General features: G+C 36.7%; 4 protein-coding genes across 8 annotated transcripts in view; 2 read left to right on the forward strand and 2 right to left on the reverse strand.

The window, feature by feature from the left end:
- LOC141428190 (uncharacterized) overlaps nt 1-337 on the forward strand; it is a 51,329-nt gene extending 50,992 nt beyond the window's left edge. For 2 of the 3 annotated variants that reach the window (XM_074088015.1, XM_074088014.1), the window contains exon 6: nt 34-337. In XM_074088015.1, coding sequence (XP_073944116.1) covers nt 34-134 — 101 coding nt within the window. In that variant the 3' untranslated portion in view covers nt 135-337. The remainder of the gene's footprint in view (nt 1-33) is intronic. The other variant, XM_074088016.1, reaches the window with a different exon arrangement.
- On the reverse strand, nt 321-3,976 carry Ciao1 (cytosolic iron-sulfur assembly component 1). Of its 2 annotated transcripts, XM_074088018.1 has the most exons (6): nt 3,831-3,976; nt 1,951-2,169; nt 1,736-1,867; nt 1,374-1,550; nt 643-836; nt 321-569 (listed from the first exon to the last, which is right to left on the reverse strand). In XM_074088018.1, the coding sequence occupies exons 2-6, from the start codon at nt 2,157-2,159 to the stop codon at nt 385-387; spliced, it is 897 nt and encodes a 298-aa protein (XP_073944119.1). In that variant the 5' UTR covers nt 2,160-2,169; nt 3,831-3,976; the 3' UTR covers nt 321-384. The 2 variants fall into 2 exon arrangements, with proteins under 2 accessions (XP_073944119.1, XP_073944118.1); XM_074088017.1 differs by lacking the exons at nt 321-569; nt 643-836; nt 1,374-1,550; nt 1,736-1,867; nt 1,951-2,169 and adding exons at nt 2,290-2,965; nt 3,043-3,230; nt 3,312-3,618.
- A 1,163-nt stretch (nt 3,977-5,139) lies between these two features.
- LOC141428209 (methylosome protein WDR77-like) lies at nt 5,140-8,763 on the forward strand. The gene is made up of 6 exons (XM_074088042.1): nt 5,140-5,456; nt 5,558-5,727; nt 6,169-6,345; nt 6,820-6,985; nt 7,998-8,169; nt 8,493-8,763. Exons 1-6 carry the CDS (start codon nt 5,345-5,347, stop codon nt 8,689-8,691), a joined length of 996 nt encoding a protein of 331 aa, XP_073944143.1. The 5' UTR covers nt 5,140-5,344; the 3' UTR covers nt 8,692-8,763.
- Nucleotides 8,764-9,984: 1,221 nt separating this feature from the next.
- The window catches only part of Tdc2 (Tyrosine decarboxylase 2), a 34,832-nt gene continuing 26,337 nt past the window's right edge, over nt 9,985-18,479 (reverse strand). The window contains exons 9-11 of one of the 2 annotated variants that reach the window (XM_074088061.1): nt 12,268-12,491; nt 10,870-10,950; nt 9,985-10,155 (exon numbers count right to left, since the gene is read on the reverse strand). In XM_074088061.1, coding sequence (XP_073944162.1) covers nt 10,047-10,155; nt 10,870-10,950; nt 12,268-12,491 — 414 coding nt within the window. In that variant the 3' untranslated portion in view covers nt 9,985-10,046. Of the gene's footprint in view, nt 10,156-10,867; nt 10,951-11,593; nt 12,492-18,479 lie in introns of those variants that run through there. The other variant, XR_012451408.1, reaches the window with a different exon arrangement.

Genomic DNA, 18,479 nt, shown 5'->3' on the forward strand with positions numbered 1-18,479 from the left:
AATACAGCCTCTTAAAATGTAAACGTCTTTCAGTGCAGTTTCCAGATCGAGAAAGGAATCCAAGCCGACTCAGTCACGCGCATAAGAGATCGAAGACTAAAGTAAATATACAACGGTCTTGCCAACTATTGTAAACTCAATTTTTAGAGTGTAGCACAATCAGCACGTACTGTATATCAAGTCGTTAGTTACTATTTGTACTTAATTCTTTTTGATACGAAACCATTGTTCATTTTTACACATATTTAAACAGTATGCTAATTATGGAATAATAATAATGATCTCACATTACTATAACAATACGAAATAACAACGATTAATAAAATATATGACATAATTCAGCTTATTTTATTTAGAAATACTAAATATAAACTTGGAATCAACTCACAAAGTGACCAATGGATCCTTGTCACATTGGCTTACAAACACTTTGACTTGGTTATCTAATCTCTTCTGAAGATCCGGCGAGAACACTGTAAGGAAACCCCTCTCAGAATCAGAGTGGTTCGTTAGGATGACAGATATCCCCTTCTGCGCAGCATCCAGTAGGTCATGATGTAGCATTTCACCTGAAAAATTATCAATTTTTAATTTTTACCATTATAATTTATAAGAGTAAATTTTCTTGTCTGTTTAATATACCTGTAAGGTATAGATCAGCATTGACTCCTTTTAGGACTGACGCTCCCGATCCTGCACAAAGTGCAACAGTGTTGATATTATCTGCCAGCGATTTGCCTTTAGCAAGGGCCAAGCGAACGTGGGGGAGACCAGTTAATTGCTTAACTTTCGCAATCGCATCTGATAGCGATATTTCAAACTGTAGATGAACGTATCTGAGGGAGAATGAATTAATAAACATTAGCAAATTCTTGACACACGGTAGGTCATTCACGCAGAGGCAGAGCAAGGAATCATCGCTGTGCGCCGGAATTGGAGACTGCATGCTCAACACTTTTTATACAAGTCAAGCATGTCATCGTTTTACTCACTACCTATATTATTGTACCTACTTGTGTATTGGCTAATTGCACGGAATAGAAGAAACAAGAGGAAATGTCATTCATAAATTTTGTAACAAAACCAGTTTCACCAGAAATGAAATGCTCACATACACAATTTGAAATTATGGTGATTACTGGTAACCTATGAACATATTCCTCTTGTTTTTCTATTCTTTGGCTAATACTCTTTCTTCTAGGATTATAAAAATGAATAATAGCTCTTTGCAAGAGTTTCCCGTCATTAATTTATTTCTTTCATTAAGTTTTGAGCTAAAAGGCTCGAGTCCTTTGGATCTCTGATATTCTTTATTGCCGTCTCTAGTAATGGCGCGCGGTGATGATTCGGTGTTCTGTGGTTTATAATTTTACCTTCCTGCTCCAAAATTGGGATCAACCCCTGGAGTTATAGGGTTGGATTCCTTCACTGGAAAAGCAGAAGCCAGCCAATCATTGACGCCGCCTCGTACGCAGTCCCAGCTCGTATGGGGAGAATACAAAGAAATGCGTTTCTCTAATAGAAATGACACAATTCGTTGCTTCCATGCACTGAAATAATATATGTAGGTATTTGATTTGTCAACAAGAGACACTTTATATACTGAGCGGCAAAAAATCTGGCCCTCAAATGTATGCAGTAATAGGTAATTTTGTATGTAGAGTGGGACAAATTTTGTGCCACTGAGTATATTTTGAAGTAAGTTTAAAAAAGCATGTTTGAATATAAAGTCTACCTTTGGGTTATTGATTTCAGAGGCGCAAATATAGGTGGATGGTAGGCGACGATCATTTCACAGCCGTGTTTCTCTGCCTCAATAGCAACATCTTCTGTTAAGTCATTTGTTAACAAAAGCTTTGTGATATTCCTGACAACAAATATAACAATAATTTGATTTTGATTTAGTGTTTGTCATTATTGTTTATCAAGTTTATTTAATCATTCAATTACCTAGGAGTGTATGGTTCTATAAGTAAACCAGTGTTATCCCAGCTTTCAGCAAGATTCTTTGGTGCAAATTCTTCCAAAACAGACACCACTTTACTCAATTTTACGCCAGTAACTTCTCCAGTTGACATTTTCGTGGATGCAGAAACAGAGTAGAAGTTCTTTAAAATTGATGTTTTTCCAGAGAACAGTTTTCCAATTTTTAAAAGCATCAGACTGTACCTGAAAAATTATTACATAAAAAATTTAACCAATCAAAGTTATTTTATTCAACAATCATTCATTTTAATACCTATAAAGTAGTATCTTCCTAAGTAGGTTAACAAAAATAAGACAATAAACTATAACCAATAACAATCTTTTATTGTATTCACTTATACATTAAACCCTAGTTTGTTTACATTAACATTGATCATTGTATCTCCCATTTCATATCACTAAATATAAACATTGTGTTCAAACACTACTTCTAGTCAAAAACCTTCCATATTCTTATTTCTCCATCATCACTACAGGACAGCAACTCTTGGTTCCCAGAGGGATTCCATGCAACACAATTCACATCTTGTGCATGCGCATTCAGTTTGGTGCAAACTAAATCAAATGTTGGGGTATTTGGATCAGAATCTTCAGCTTCTTTAAATATTCTAATGATGTCATCGCCACAAGCAGTTGCCAGCAAACCAGTCTTGTGGCACCATGCAATGTCATACACACATCTTGTATGGAACCCTGACAATGTACACACGCATTTCCACACAGAGTCTCTGTCTGTTACTATCACTCCTTCTTGATTATCTGGTTTGTACTCTTTCCATATTTTGACAGTTTTATCATCACTGCAGGTGGCCAGTCTCTCTCCAGTCTTGTCAAAAGCCAGGCTCCAGACAGTAGATTCATGTGAATGAAGTGTCGCTACACAGGACCAATCATTGTCCACTGGATCCTCCTTATACATCTTTACGGTGTTGTCATAGGATGCTGAAGCCAGGATGTCTTGTGTTGGGTGCCAAACCACCTACAAAAATAATATTTTTTTACATTCAAGAGCTCTTTCAACTTAATATAAGTTCATTTCATGGTACTTATACTAACTTTCTTGACATCTTGATTGTGTGCATTGAGAACTGAAGCACATTCATATTCATCATCTCCAGCTACTTCCCACACCCATACAGACTTATCCCGTCCACATGTTGCCAACAGTTGTCCTGACTGAGACCATGCCACACTCTTCACTTCATTTTCATGTCCTTCCAGTGTTGCATTGCATTCAAACTGACCTGATGGAACAGGATGATATTAGGATTTCATTACGGTAATTTTCATATCCAAGTTTATGTTAAGACATCAACAATACACACCACTTTTTTTATCCCAAATAGCTGTAGTTGCATCAAAGCTACCAGAAGCAAGAAAATTCCCGCAGGGTGACCATGAAACTTCTCTGATGGTGCGCTGGTGTCCGTCTACTAGAACAGTCTTAATAACCCATTCTTGTCCTTCTTTGTTCCAAAGTTTTATTGTTTTATCCTCGCCACAAGATGCAAATATGTTTCCAAGAGGGTGCCATGAAACATTCCAGACTATACCCTTGTGGCCAGTAACAGTCTGTAAATGCTCCATTCTCGCCATAATATCCGAGGTGCGTACTTAGTGATCACAAATAACCTATAAATGTATATAATTTAATAGCCATATCCGTCTTAATTAAAGTTTTGAATGATTATTATCGTGTAATTAAACCAAAAACACAACGATGATAACTAATTTTAAGGACAACATTAAAACTAAAACATCGTTTAGTTTAAAAAAAAATAAAACGAAATGTAGTAAATATTAAACAATCATATGAAATATTATGGGTCTTTTGAGTCACTTACCTCTAAGAAAAAAATATGAAAAAAATAAAATGTTCTGTTCAGCAATTTTCGCAAATAAAGTTTTCACTTTCAACGAGACACGAATTTGGTTGATAGACCTTTCTTTTCTTTACCCAACCTTTACCTCACATCACATGTCACTTACATGTCACTGATGTATATCAGTGTCAGAGTTTTTTTTAAGTTCAAACAAAACCCTTTCGGGATTGGCAAAAGGAACTAAACCTATACAACCATAATAATGTATTTTAGGACATGAGATGAAACGTGTAAAATATATGACTCAAACATGCCAGATGTATTTTTCTTTTAGTAGGTAAATAATAATATTAATTAAATTAAATTACATGAAAATTACATTGAACAATTAAATAAAAAAATGTGCGCTAAAGATCTTAATGAATGTGGCAAAAAATTGAAGTAACGCGATTATCTAAAAACATTTATGAATATCTTTGTCGCACGCTGTAAGTGATTGTTCTCTTCAATGAACATATTATTTGAAATAAAAAGCGGTCAAGTGCGAGTCGGACTCGCCCATGAAGGGTTCCGTAGCAGCATGCGGTTTACGATTTATGACAAATTAAAAAAAAAAACTACTTACTAGATCTCCAGGGCTACTACGAAACTCGAAACTCGAAGTTCGTATCGTGCGGTCCCTCTGACACTTATACTATTTAATACGACAGCGAGAGGGACCGCACGACACGTACTTCAAGTTTCGAGTTTCGTAGTAGCCCTGCTCGTTCAAACCAATTTTCGGTGGAAGTTTGAATGGTAATGTACATCATATATATTTTTTTTAGTTTTATCATTCTCATTTTAGTAGTTACAGGGCGGACACACATTTTACCACTTTGGAAGTGTCTCTCGCGCAAACTATTCAGTTTAGAAAAAAATGAAGAGAAACCTCAATATCATTTTTGAAGACCTATCCATTATACCCACCCCACCCTGGGTATATGCCCATACCCCACACGTATGAGTTTGATGAAAAAAAAATTTGAGTTTCAGTTCCAAATATGGGGAACCCCCAAATTTATTGTTTTATTTTTCTATTTATGTGTGAAAAACTTAATGCGGTTCACAGAATACATCTACTTACCAAGTTTCAACAGTATAGTTATTATAGTTTCGGAAAAAGTGGCTGTGACATACGGACGGACAGACAAACAGACAGACATGACGAATCCATAAGGGTTCCGTTTTTTGCCATTTGGCTACGGAACGCTAAAAAAAAATCAACAAACAAGCATCTTTTGGACAGGAACGAATTCTTTTAGCAGAAAAACAATTTGGAAAATGTCATTGTCATATAAACATAAAAGCTGATCAATCTTCATGCTGCATCGCGTGTTTTTGAGATTTTTATTTTATTTGATCCGAGTAACTTTAACTTACTCAGTAATTTTCGGATTTTATTAAGTTTGATGATTGGCTCGTATTTCCATTCACAGAAGTCATTTTTATTTGAAGTTAATTGAACTTATTGAGACGAAAGAATCGCTCAGACAATGGAGAATAGTAATAAAATCGTACCTCCTCATCTAAATGCCGAAGTATACAGAACAGACACGACTGGGAATGAAGCACCATCCTATCTAGATTATATTAAGCTTCACCCAGGTAACTTTCTTGTAGTAAAAACATTCCTTCTGAATTTTATTGATATTTTACTTCTCAGTAGGCACAAAAAAATAAGTAATCTATAATTTCTAAATTTGCAGATGGCAGTGTCCTTGTTGGCTGTTCAGAATTGACTGGGCGCTATTGGAGTGGAGGAGCTGCAGTGTTTAGAAGCATTTCAGAGGCACAGGAAATTAACCCCAAATCAATGAGAAGTATTCAACTTGACTATGGATCTGCTGATGGCTGCTTTGTTGGGAGCTCTTCTAAGGTAATTAGGCTATCATTCATACCAGTGGACTTTGGTACAGTCAAATGCGTACAGTCAAATCTTAGCGTCAAGATATGTATAGATAGTACTACTAAGAGAGACTTGATTGTTAAAATAAACACATGGGTCATTTACTTACAACGAGATATTATGCCCAATATGTTCCAAACCATTCCATAGTACTTTGATGATGTCAATATAAAGTCTTGTAACTTGACATTTATGTAAAGTAAATCATTCTGTAATTTTATATTGAATGGATAATTAAACTAAACTAAAACTAGTTCTTTTTCAAGATGGTCCCAATTCACAGTCGGCTTTCTGTTCAAGCTCTCCTTAAGAAGCCATAGATTGTTTTGGAATATTTTGGTCCTTTCTCGACTTATAGTATGTGAGTGACCCATGTACCAAAACAGAAGGCATCTTAAATTCTTTTTCTAGGTTTTAATCTGTGATGACAGTGGTGCACTCAGCATCTGGAGCATCAACGAGAATGAGGCATGGAAACAGTGGAAGGATGAAGCAACTGTTGCAGAGCATGACAGCATGATCATGGCTGTGGACTGTCTCGAAGCTGAAAAACAATATGTTACAGCTGGTGCAGATAGCCATATCAAGGTAGTTTTCTGTATTATAAAAAAAAATGAAAATTTTTTGCTCAGGGTAGATGTAATATTTTTTTTTGAGCTGCAATCTCCCTAGGCTGCAAGGCCAGACCTAGTAAAACATGATTATTGAATACAGTTTTTGGACAAAATAGCAATTAGTTCATTAATTAGGATGGCCCCCAAGTAGTATCAGCCTATGAAGGATGCCTATGTCCAACAGTGGGCATGCTACAGCTGATATGTACATGTACTTTTCTACCTTGTCACCATGAACTGGACCTATAGTCGCAATAGGTAGTTTAATTGGAGACTGGCTGGTTTGCCATCCCTGGAATATTACATCTATTGTGTTAAAAAGGTGTAGAAAATTGCTATCAAGTATAATATACAATATGTGTATGTTACATAATTGTTCGTCCAATAGAAATTGAGATACTGCTACAATTTTAACTGTAAATTTATAACTACTTTTTATATTTTACAGGTGTGGGATCTCAGTGACATGATTTGTATAAGGAATTACAGTTTAGCACACAGTGCTACTGTGTCTGATGTTTCTGTGAGGCCTAAGTCCACAACCAGCTTTGCTTCAGGATCTTTAGACATGTATGTCACTCTGTGGGATGACAACATAGATAAGCCAGTGTTAGGTAATTGAAAGATAATAGTATAATTATTAACCAACGAAAAACATGGAGAAGGTTCTCAAGTCGACGCATATTATTTTTTATGTATGTCCACGCATAACTTCTTACAGACTAGTCCGATTTTGATAATTCTTTTTTTATTAGAAAGCATATACCCAAGGGTGGTCCCATTTAAATTTGTAAAAAATATTTCTACCCTAAGAGAAGTGGAAGCCGTGGTGGCCTAGTGAAGCCATGGTGGCCTACGAGCTTTGCGGTGAAGGAATACATTGTGAGGAAACCTACACAAACCTGTGAAGGGATTCAATGGTGCGTGCGAAGTTCCCAATCCGCACTGGGCCCGCATGGGGACTATGGCCCAAGCCCTCTTGTTCTGAGAGGAGGCCTGTGCCCAGCAGTGGGACGTATATAGGCTGGGATGAAGGGTAGGAAAACAGGGGATGATTGATTGTTCAGTCACTGATTGTACTGCATGACCAGGCATAACTTTTTTACAGAGTAGTCCGATTTTCAAAATTCTTTTTTTATTGGATAGGGTATACTTTTAAGTTGGTATTATATAAATTTGGAAAAAAAAATTACCCCAAGGGTGAGAAAAAAGTGTAAAATAAAAACATTTAACAAAATAATTAAACCACTGAAAAAACTGAACAGCAAAAAATAAAAACCTTGGTAACTAGAGTCCTACTTGTATTATAAATGCGAATGTTTGTGAGTGTGCGTATGGGCGTATGTTTATCACCAAATTTATAATATTTATGTTTTATTTCCTGTTTATTTTTTATTTGAAAATAAAATTTGGTTTGTGAATAGCTGGATGTCTGGTATGATACTTTTTATTCCGATATTCCCATGAGTTCCATGTAAAATCCGAAATTTTAACTGCTAAGTCTAGAGACAAGATAGTTTTGTCATCATGCACCATAAATTAAAACCATGATTATATATATAAATTCTCTGTAACTTTCTTTAATTAAACTTAAATACAGATCAACACTTTTTATGCACTTTTCAGATTTAGTGAAGAATGATTGTGGTATTCGCTGTTTACAATGGTTTGATGAAAACCAATTGGTGTATGGCGACGATGCAGGGGTGCTCCGGGTCGTGGATGCGAGACAGCCAGAAACCGTTACCACTTTGTGTGACTTTCCGGCACCTGTGCATAAGATTGCTGTGCAACCAGAGTAAGGATGAAGTTATTATTTTACTGTTTAAATTTTATGGCTAAACTATCTGTTGGCTGCGACTTCATGTAAGTATGTCCTATGGGAACTTTGTATTTTCCCAGGTTAAAAAGTAGCCTATGTTACCTACTCCTTGATGATGTTCTCTCTTCTTCAGATCTTTTCTCTGTATAATATTCAGTCTGTAATTTTAAATGATCTAATTATATTTTTCCTAATCATTATCATTGAAATTTGGAAAAGCGACAACTATAATTTAATTCAAGGTTTACTTACACTTTGTAGTAGTTTTAGTACAATCATATTCTTAACTTTATTTGCAGTACTGGAAGAATAGCAGTATGCTGTGACAACAAAATCGTTTCTGTATGCGAAAAACTGCAAGACAAGTCGAGAGTAATGTATCACGACCGCCACCTACACAGCAACTACGTGCGCGGCGTAGCGTGGGACACCGCCAATAGGAATGTACTCTACTCATCAGCTTGGGATGGGCACATCAGAACTCACAATATTGCATAGATTTGTTGTAAGATACGACTTATTCTGATAGTTGATATAACTTGAGTTACTATTATACTTTTCTATAAGCGATTCATTGTATTTTTTAATGGTCCTCACAACCTAAAACAGTCAGTGTACCTACAACAAGTCTTAATGTAAAGTCATTTTACAGCCTTTGCTCACAACGTTTGCGTTTGCTTTTGTCGACATGCTTTTATGAAACGTTGAGTTGACAGCGCGTTCTTATTTCCATAAAGTAGCCATATGGCTACTCGTGTATAACTCGCGTGCGTATCGCGTTTGTGTCGATGGTGATTTTAATAATCGACTTCAAAAAAAAAGGAGGTTCTCAGTTTGATCTATACGTATGTATGTATGTTTGTCCGCGATGAACTCGCATTTGGCTGAACCGATTTTCATGCGAGAAGGGAAGGGAGAAGGCTTTGGTATTTTAACCGACTTCAAAAACACTTGATTTGACCTATGTATGTATGATTATCTCGCGTTTGGTGAAACTAGTTTTTTTTTGGGGTTTAATGGAATCGTTGTGAGATGTACTTTGGCAAAAAAACACTAAAAAGTGAGATATAAGGTAAATTTTTAATAAAAAAGTATAACAACCTCCAAAAAAAAAATTAGCGTCTACAAAAAAAAAACTTGAAAATAATTTTCTACTAGTTCGAAGCCGGTGCCTCAGCACGAGCCAGCAGGAGTGGCACTATAATCGTCTACCTCACCATCATACTATATATTGGGCTTCAATCACTCCTGCTGGCTCGTACTGAGACACCAACTTCAAGCTAGTAGGAAATTATTTTCAAGTTTTTGGGTCTATTTTTGTTAGAAATAATATTACCACCTTAAACTAAACCTTATAGACTTTTGTTACTGCTCCAAAATCAATGACTATTATTTTTTTGAGTGGTGCTCGTGATAGTATAGGGTAAGTAAAGAGCTTTCATATAGAAGAACTGTAGAAGAACAGTACAAAAGTGCCAGCTGTAAGCTGTAAATAACAGTTCCAAACCCCTCCAGAGGGGCGCTAGAGTAGCGAGTGTGTGAAAGGAATGTAACAGTTGTTGATGGAGTCACATGGAGTGAAATGCGACAGTTAAAAAAAGTTTCTTACATTAATTTTTTCGCCAACAGTACGTTAAATATTATTTTATGCAATTTTTATACTCTTCTATCTTTATTATTTCCTCAGTTGCAGTTGCAACTGTATGCTGTAGGTATGGATATTAATAATGAAAATAAAATATCTACAACACTAACAGAAAATATATTTCTAGACCAATGAAACTTGTAATGAATGCTCAAGACGTTTATTAACGGTTGGGGAGTACAAGTGGGACGGCGCGCGGCCAGGCCGGTCAGTGGGAGGGGGAGGGCGCGCGGCGCTCCGGCGAGGCGCCCGGGGACGAGCCGCGGCGCCCGCCGCCCGGGCTCTTCAGGCGGACCATCGTGTCTAGGTGACGGAACCTGCCGAGTACAATTAAAACCATAATAGAGAGGGCCTACTCCGAAGTTCGAAAATCGAAGTTCGTATCGTACCGCCCCTCTCGCTCTCGTATTAAATAGAGTGTCAGAGGGACCGAACGATACGAACTTCGATTTTCTAATTTCATAGTAGCCCTACAAACAGTCACCTGCATTATACCTACCTGCCACAGTGGAGCGTGCCAAAATATCTGACGCATCATATCGGCCTTAAAGTAGAGTCATTATCAGATATTTATGCCGGCTTTGTTGTGTCAGATATTGGTGCTGGTGCCTGTACAGTCAGTATCAAAGTAGCTGGTTACTTTTGTACTTTGTCGTTTCCAACCACGTACTTAGCGCCATACAATATGACAAATATGTTAATGTGACAGAGTAAAAAAGTAATCAGCTACTCAAATGTCAAATGCCCGCGTGGTATTCGGTTATCGCGCGCTGTTCCCTCGGAAACTGCATTTTTCCGGGATAAAAAGTAGCCTATGTCACTCTCGGGCCCATAAACTATCTCTATGCCAAAAATCACGTCGATCCGTCGCTCCGTTACGGCATGAAAAACGGACAAACATACACACAAACACACACTTTCGCATTTATAATATTAGTATGGATTTCACATACAATGGAACAGGAAATAGTGAACATGACTAATTAATTACCTATTTATGGTACCTATTATTATTCTAGCTGTTATGTTACCTAAGCGGCAGATCGTTGGCGTCGTGGTCCACGCTTTGGAAGAAGAACGCAAGCGGCCAGCTGATCCAAGACGCTTGCTTCCTAAAACGTGGAGGTAAAATTCGTTAATAGACGTGATAAATTTTCCCATTTAGGTACGTCTATGAATTGAATTGAAGAAATTTATATTCGTGCATCACTCAGATCAGTACGTCTGTATACCTATTTTCTTAATACTTTTTTGTGTTTGAAACTGTCTGACGGTTTATATGAAAAAAATCTGAATAATTATTTGCAAGTGCAAAAAAATGGATTCAAAAACTGAGTGAGTGAGGTGGAAGATTCTTGCAGGGTAGATTTTCTCTGACTGGCGGGGAAAGTTTTTGGGAACAACGTTACATGACATATCTTTATACCTAATCCAAAACGTTTTCGCATAAGAAATTTAATCGCATATCAGGGTGGAACCTTTTCACAATCAATTTCTTACTGATTTTGATTTCTTTGGCAGATGTACCTACGCAATGTACCTACACATATCATTTGCAATTAAAAGATTGTACCCTTGTAACTACGCGATTCACTTTCGATTTATTTATGATAGAGGCACTTTATAATGATACCTTACCTGCTGTGACAGTACTTAAATCTTCGTCAAAAAACATTGCCAACTTTTTGGTATCACTCTGCAAGAGCTATCTTAAACAGGGACATCTTAAATCGATCTTACATTAGTACCACTTACCACTGCCTGGGAAGAAACCAACAAGACAATCATGAAGTAACGCCACGCAAAACTCAGGAAACATAAAAAAATAATGAACAAAAATAAAAAACAAATAATAAGCCCTTAATACTGACGTAATTCATTCAAAACCACATAAAAAATAATTACCACCGCAGTTTAGAATTTATGACAAAGGTAAATTATATTTTTACGCAAAATAAGAGCTCGTAACACCAGGGGGATTGCCTAAGAAAGGATACCTCAAGTGCCAGTAATTTCACCGGCTGTCTTACTCTCCACGCCGAAACACAACAGTGCAAGCACTGCTGCTTCACGGCAGGATTAGCGAGCAAGATGGTGGTAGCAATCCGGGTGGACCTTGCATATATAATTTTTGGCTCAAATGAACGGGTGGTTCATTTATCCCTGCGTATTGCGGATATCCTGTTAGATTTCATAAAAAAAAGAGATAAGATAAAAATAAATACATTTATTTATGCAACAACAACTAAATAGAAGAATAAAGAAAAAGAAATAGGCACAGCACAAATGATCACAAGCTCACAACCCCAATACTCCTGCCCCAACCTCCCGAAGGGTAAATGAGCCGTCAATGGTCGACCGTTAGGACCATGTTAACTATTTAAAGACATAATTTCGCTTTCGTCTGTGACATATTCTCCCGTACGTACGGCGTGGGTGGTTGCAGCTGCATTCCATCCGCATCGCACGGGGTGTCGGGGGTTTCGGGGGCGGGGGGCGCGGGCGGCGGGGAGCAGGGCGACGCGGCCACCGGCGGGGGCGTCTTGTTGATCGCCGGGTTATAGATCTTGGGGTCGCTAACCATGCGCACGAAGAAGGAGCGCTTGTGAGCCAGCGCGGCGCGGTGTCGGCGCGCTCGCTCTTCGTTCAAATCCTGGAATTTGAATAGCCATTTTTAGGCTTCAGTAGTCGTAAGAAGGAAAATAGGTAAAATAGATAAATTTTGATTTTCTCTTGCGTGAAGTAGTGCGATCAAGCACGACTGTACGCGACTACAATATACGCAAGCGCGAATCTTTTTCATAACTTGATTGCACTACTTCGCGGAGAATCAAATCAGGTTTTATACGTTTTATTTTAAATATAGCCCTCCTATAAACGCCTAAATCTATAAAAAAAATCTAAACTAGGAAACTTATAGGTAATTTCGGCATATCAATCCGTCTATATATTTATTTCCGTCCGTCCGTCCGCGGTTTCAAGTGCTAATTTTTTTTAAAGTCACGTGCCGCACTTGGCTGATTTTATTATTAGTTCCATCAACGTCCGACAGGTGTGCTCTAGAATGGCTCTAGAGAAAGCCGTAAGCCGCTAGATGTCGCTGGTACTTCCGGTTGGATTTTGGTTGGATAGTGTGCGTCTGCCTAAAATACTCGTATGTTATTGCATTTGGTTTCTTTATTTTCCTTTACCGCTGCCACGACGAACAGATATGTATTTTAACTTTACAATAAAAGACTTAGGTATATTTTAGCTACTTAATGCGGATATCAATTGTGTACACAGCCCTGCTTCGTTCCGTAAGCGTATCATACTCTACTTATCTCCACTGTAATCAAAATCCCAACTCTTCCTATCAGGTTATGGGTCCAGGATAATGTGAGTTTAATATCAAATACTATTTCAGTCTTCAGTTGAGATATACTATGTTGAGCTGAGTGTCGGTCTGTTGTAATTGTTTCTATACAACACATAGATAATCACATAATTTTATTGGACATGCTATCAACGCTGTATCATGCTGTCACGTTGGCTATATAGGTACAACGAGTCAACCCGCCTTGCATAAGTCTACTTTTGAAACGAACTTTAAAAAAATACTAGCTGGCCTGTGATAACCAGGTTTGATCCACCAGGGATCTTATGTACCTAGGTATAGCTTAAGTTTGTACGCGGATTGAAACGCGATGACTAAGGGGTTTTCAATAGTGGCTTGTAATTTTCCACTCACTTGTACCACTTGTTTATATAAAATAAAAATAAAACTATCACAACACATGGAAGTATGCCACATAAAAAACTTATACTTAGCAAACGCCATATCAAAAAAACCCCGATCATGGTAGTGGTACTGGCACAGCGCCGTAACGCAAAACCGTGCGGCACGTTGCCTTTAACGTGCGCCAAAAGATGCAGACCAGCCAGTCTTGGGATTTAGGTATGTATCTATCTATATATTTAAGCATGTTTATCTGTTGCCTAGTATCCATAACACAAGTTTTGCTTACTTTGGGACTAGGTCAATTTGTGTCAAGTGTCTTTCATGATATTTACTTATTCAAAGGTCAGCGTGTAGGTACGGTCACCATCGGTAATTTGAGACCCATTTCGTCAAAGAATCCTTTAAATTGTCATACAAAATGACAGATATTTGATCTTAAGTGGGTCCCAAATTAAATATCGTGACTGTACTGGTACTCCGGAAGCTTTATCGCATGGAGTTCTCGGACTTTAATTCTATGAGTGGTTTTGTATTGCCTCATTAGTTCAACAGCTGCATGATATGGGTAGGAAAATGGCGAAGTAGCGGAAATTATGCTGAGCGGTTTACCATCCGAGTGCGATCCGCACGTGTCAAACCGTGGTCAAACTGTCTACAGCAGCAACTGTCAGGGCAAGTATTAACATTTTTAGGGTTCCGTAGCCAAAATGGCAAAAACGGAACCCTTATATTTTCGCCATGTCTGTCTGTCTGTCTGTCTGTCCGTCCGCGGCTTTGCTCAGGAACTATCAATGCTAGAAAGCTGTAATTTTGCACGAATATATATGTAAACTTTGCCGATAAAATGGTACAATAAAAAAATTCAAAAAAAAATTTAAGTACCTCCCATAGACGTAAAGTGGGAGTTTTTTTTTCCTCATCCAATCTTGTAGTGTGGGGTATCGTTGGATAGGTCTTTTAAAACCATTAGGGGGTTGCCAAAACGATTTTTCAATTCAGTGATTTGTTTGCAAAATATTCAATTTTAAACTGCAAATTTTCATTAAGTAAATCTAAACCGGTGGGTGAAAAAATTAGAAAAAAATCAGAATGGTAGTAAGTATTTCAAAGTTACAAGGAAAACTCATCATCATCATCATCCCAGCCTATATACGTCCCACTGCAGGGCACAGGCCTCCCCTTAGAATGAGAGGGCTTGGGCAGTAGTTCCCACGCGGGCCCAGTGCGGATTGGGAACTTCACACACACCATTGAATTGCTTCGCAGGTTTGTGCAGGTCACGATGTTTTCCTTCACCGTAAAGCTCGGAAACAAGCTACAAGGAAAACTATAACGGTTAAATTTTCTTTAGAATTATTAGTAGTTTAAGAGTAAATAGGAGCCTAAGGTATAAAACATACCTAAACTTGGAATATTCCTATTTTTTCGTAATGGCTACGGAACCCTATTTTGGGCGTGTCCGACACGCTCTTGGCCGGTTTTTTTGCTTGTAAAATGCACTTTCAAACGGGTCCATAACAATAACAAGTCCAAAATACATCACGTTTTTGCGTCTTTAGGGTAAAATTTGACCGTCCTAGTTGGGTTTATAGATATTTTTTATGTTAATCATAGATCTGAATGTTGATATAAAGCAAACCAATGATAGTGACAACAATGTGGAGAATTTAAATAATAATAATAGTATGTAATGTTAATAATTGTCATTTCAGACGGTGAAAGAGTACATATCTATAAGTCGTTGAGTGGGTTGGACTAGAGATGAGTCGGTTGATGATGGGCCCGCCTACTGAGCGTCCTACATCATCTTGTCAGACGTCAAGGTTTAGAAGACGACTTCGGAAGACGAACCCCTTATTCATAAAACTTAACAAGCCTATGTTAACTAACAAATGCTTTGTCCCTTTCTAACAAATACAAATGTCGAAGTGACAGATAAGGACAAACGAATTTTAGCGGCATTTTAACTAAAATAGGTTTGATTGTCGTTTATGAATAAGGGGGTTAGAGCGTAATATAAATATAGCCAATATTGTTGCGTCCGGTCGCCTTGAATGTGCAAGATCTTTGACAGTGGTATCGTGATTGATTATATTTGTTCTATATTTTCTCAGCATACTTTATTAGAGGAACTATAATCGTATGATAAAGTTATTGCGTCACTACATTAATTTGATTAAAGTAGTAGGTATGTATGTACTCTGTGGTATGTATGTATGTCGTTAAAAATAATTATTAAGTGAATACGTCAATCGTTACCTTAGGTAGGTACTATTACCAACCCCTAACAACGGCTGTGAAGCTGTTAACAATTTTTATGCAGCTGTTACAATTTCTGTATGAAAACAAACCTGTACCCGGTAGTGGGACGTGATATATTATGCTGGGCCGGCCTGGTGGGCTGATGATGATGATGATTACAAAATCGTGACATAACAAAACAAAATAAAAATGCAAACACCTACATAATTTTTTTATTTCCATTCAAATTAAAATAACAAATTAGTGCTTCTTCATTATATGAACTGAATATGTAGTTGTGGGTGGGGGTGAAGCTAATTTGGGGGGTGTAAAGGTCCCTTTTTTAATTTTTCGTAAGTAACTCGTAAACGCTGGCCCACAGCAAAAAATGTTCTAAGACATAAATAAGTATCTACAAAAGATTCTATACCTAATTTTTTTCTCTTTTTTCATGAGATATGGAGGGAAGAAGATGGACAATAAAAAAATAAACACATTTCTATGGGTCGCTTAAAATATGTAAGTACAAACATAAAGTGGGTCACCAATTTCACAGAATAGATAATTGTCAACTCATAAAAAAAGTATTATTAGTATGACTTTCTGACTACAACATAGATAAATAGCAATTGATTAGTATAACAATAGTTGATTGTACAACAAGAGCATAAAACGAGCCATTTTACCCAAGACGTTCATATAGCCTATGGATAGACACGTCGAGGGGAAAATGGGTTTTCCTAATGCTCGAGTTTTATACTCTGCTTTTCACTTCGATCGCGAGGAAATATGTAAGTACCTTTTATTTTTCATGCATTACTATATATTTATAATTTTTTAGTTTTATTGGTTTATTTGGACTGATTTGATTGATTTTTAGTTTTACTAAAATGAAAGTTATTAAAAAAATATATAGAAACTTTTTTGTTTTTGGCTGTTGACATCCGATTACGTTGGTCTTACTTAGACGAAGCTTTTATTTTATGCACTAGAGCAAATAAAAATATTTTTATGTCGCCTAGATCCAGCATAAATAACTACCAACTTTACGAGTTACATACATACCAAGAACAAATTATTTATGGATGTTATTAAAATACATATTATCGATCTTTCAAAAATATCATACTTTGGTTAAATTAGCAAGCAAATAAAGAAATCTAGGTAACAACGTGTTGCTGCTAATCGAATACAGACAAAAATTCGATTTAAACTGGTCCATAAAAAATACCCGTGCTGTCAACATAAAGGAAAGAAAAATGGAACACTAGGTTGCGGTCATTTTCCACTTATTATAGATATGTAGCTGCCATGAAGCTACCGCCACGGTCCTATTTTAATTTAAAGTTTTATTGTTAAAAATGCTGCACAAAGCATTAAGTACACAACCACATAGCATCACGTCAGTTCTACCACCCTATACCCCGTGTTATTTTTGATTTCCGTTAACTTTAAGGGAAAATTTACAGGTACTATCCGTTTTTAATTCACACATATTTAGCAAAAGAAAGTTAAACGTGTGGATTTTTTTGATGTCTCTCTTATAATGTGTCACGTCAGTGCCACTAAGTTATTTTTTTTACAATTTAACTATAAAAAATGATTGTGAAGCTATTATATGCGTAAAACAACTGGCCAAGTGCGAGTCGGACTCGCGCACAAAGGGTTCCATACCATTACCTATCTGTACCACATTAGACATTACCAAACAAACTCGTTTGTTGTATGGGAGCCCCCTTAAATATTTATTTTATTCTGATTTTAGTATTTGTTGTAATAGCGGCCACTGTTACACATAATCTGTGAAAATTTCAACTGTCTAGCTATCATGGTTCATGGGATACAGCCTGGTAACAGACGCACAAACGGACGGACGGAGGGACGGACAGCGAAGTTTTAGTACTAGGGTTCCGTTTTTACCCTTTGGAACCCTAAAAAATATTTTTATGATAAAAAAAAAAGTTTTTTTTTTATTTGACCAAGAAGTTAATTATTTGGTAGTTCATATCTATGAACTGAGCCGTGTGCTGAAGGTAACGGAAATCAAAATAAAAACACGGTGTATATGTTGAGGTGCGAACAGGACCAGAATGATCAGATGCACTTTGCAAAAGTTTTGCAACTATGCAAAACTAAATAAACAAATTAAAATTTTGGACTTCACACGTTTTATAAAAAAAAATTAAAGGTTAAATTAAGTCTCCAATTTTCAAACTACTTAAGAGATTTAGCTGCAAACTTAGCAATGCCTCGTCTAACTCTAAAGAGTTGTCAAACTCAAATGTCGTGAGAATAACATGCGGCTATTATTTCTTAAATAAATAAATTAATAAATTTATTTAAGAAATAATAGCCGCATGTTATTCTCACGACATTTGAATCCAAATTATTACATTCTTATTTCACGTTATTACGAGTTGGTTTATTTTCACATTTACTAAGCAAAGTTTGTGATTTGTGGTTTATTTGTAAATGTAATTGTTTTATGTTACAAATTAACTTTCGTTTTTGTGCCTATCATTTTTGCTTGGATCTAATTTGCCTAACGATTTTTACACTATGAATTATCACTAACAACAAATCGCAAAATTTACTTAATCAAATGACACACAAATTAATGGTAAGATGTAATGTGAAAATAAAAAAATGACATGCAAAATTATTTTCATATTTCTAATT

Source organism: Choristoneura fumiferana, chromosome 5 (assembly GCF_025370935.1).
Source record: "Choristoneura fumiferana chromosome 5, NRCan_CFum_1, whole genome shotgun sequence".
Taxonomy (NCBI): domain Eukaryota; kingdom Metazoa; phylum Arthropoda; class Insecta; order Lepidoptera; family Tortricidae; genus Choristoneura; species Choristoneura fumiferana.

What these genes read in the sequence shown, in the direction of transcription:
- Ciao1 (XM_074088017.1), bottom strand. Translation starts at nt 3,582, where the DNA reads ATGGCGAGAATGGAGCATTTACAGACTGTTACTGGCCACAAGGGTATA. An exon ending in TATTTGGGATAAAAAAAGTG is followed by an intron (nt 3,231 to 3,311) that starts GTGTGTATTGTT and finishes CTGTTCCATCAG; the next exon opens with GTCAGTTTGAATGCAATGCA. An exon ending in ACAATCAAGATGTCAAGAAA is followed by an intron (nt 2,966 to 3,042) that starts GTTAGTATAAGT and finishes TTATTTTTGTAG; the next exon opens with GTGGTTTGGCACCCAACACA.
- LOC141428209 (XM_074088042.1), top strand. Translation starts at nt 5,345, where the DNA reads ATGGAGAATAGTAATAAAATCGTACCTCCTCATCTAAATGCCGAAGTA. An exon ending in TTATATTAAGCTTCACCCAG is followed by an intron (nt 5,457 to 5,557) that starts GTAACTTTCTTG and finishes CTAAATTTGCAG; the next exon opens with ATGGCAGTGTCCTTGTTGGC. An exon ending in TTGTTGGGAGCTCTTCTAAG is followed by an intron (nt 5,728 to 6,168) that starts GTAATTAGGCTA and finishes TTCTTTTTCTAG; the next exon opens with GTTTTAATCTGTGATGACAG.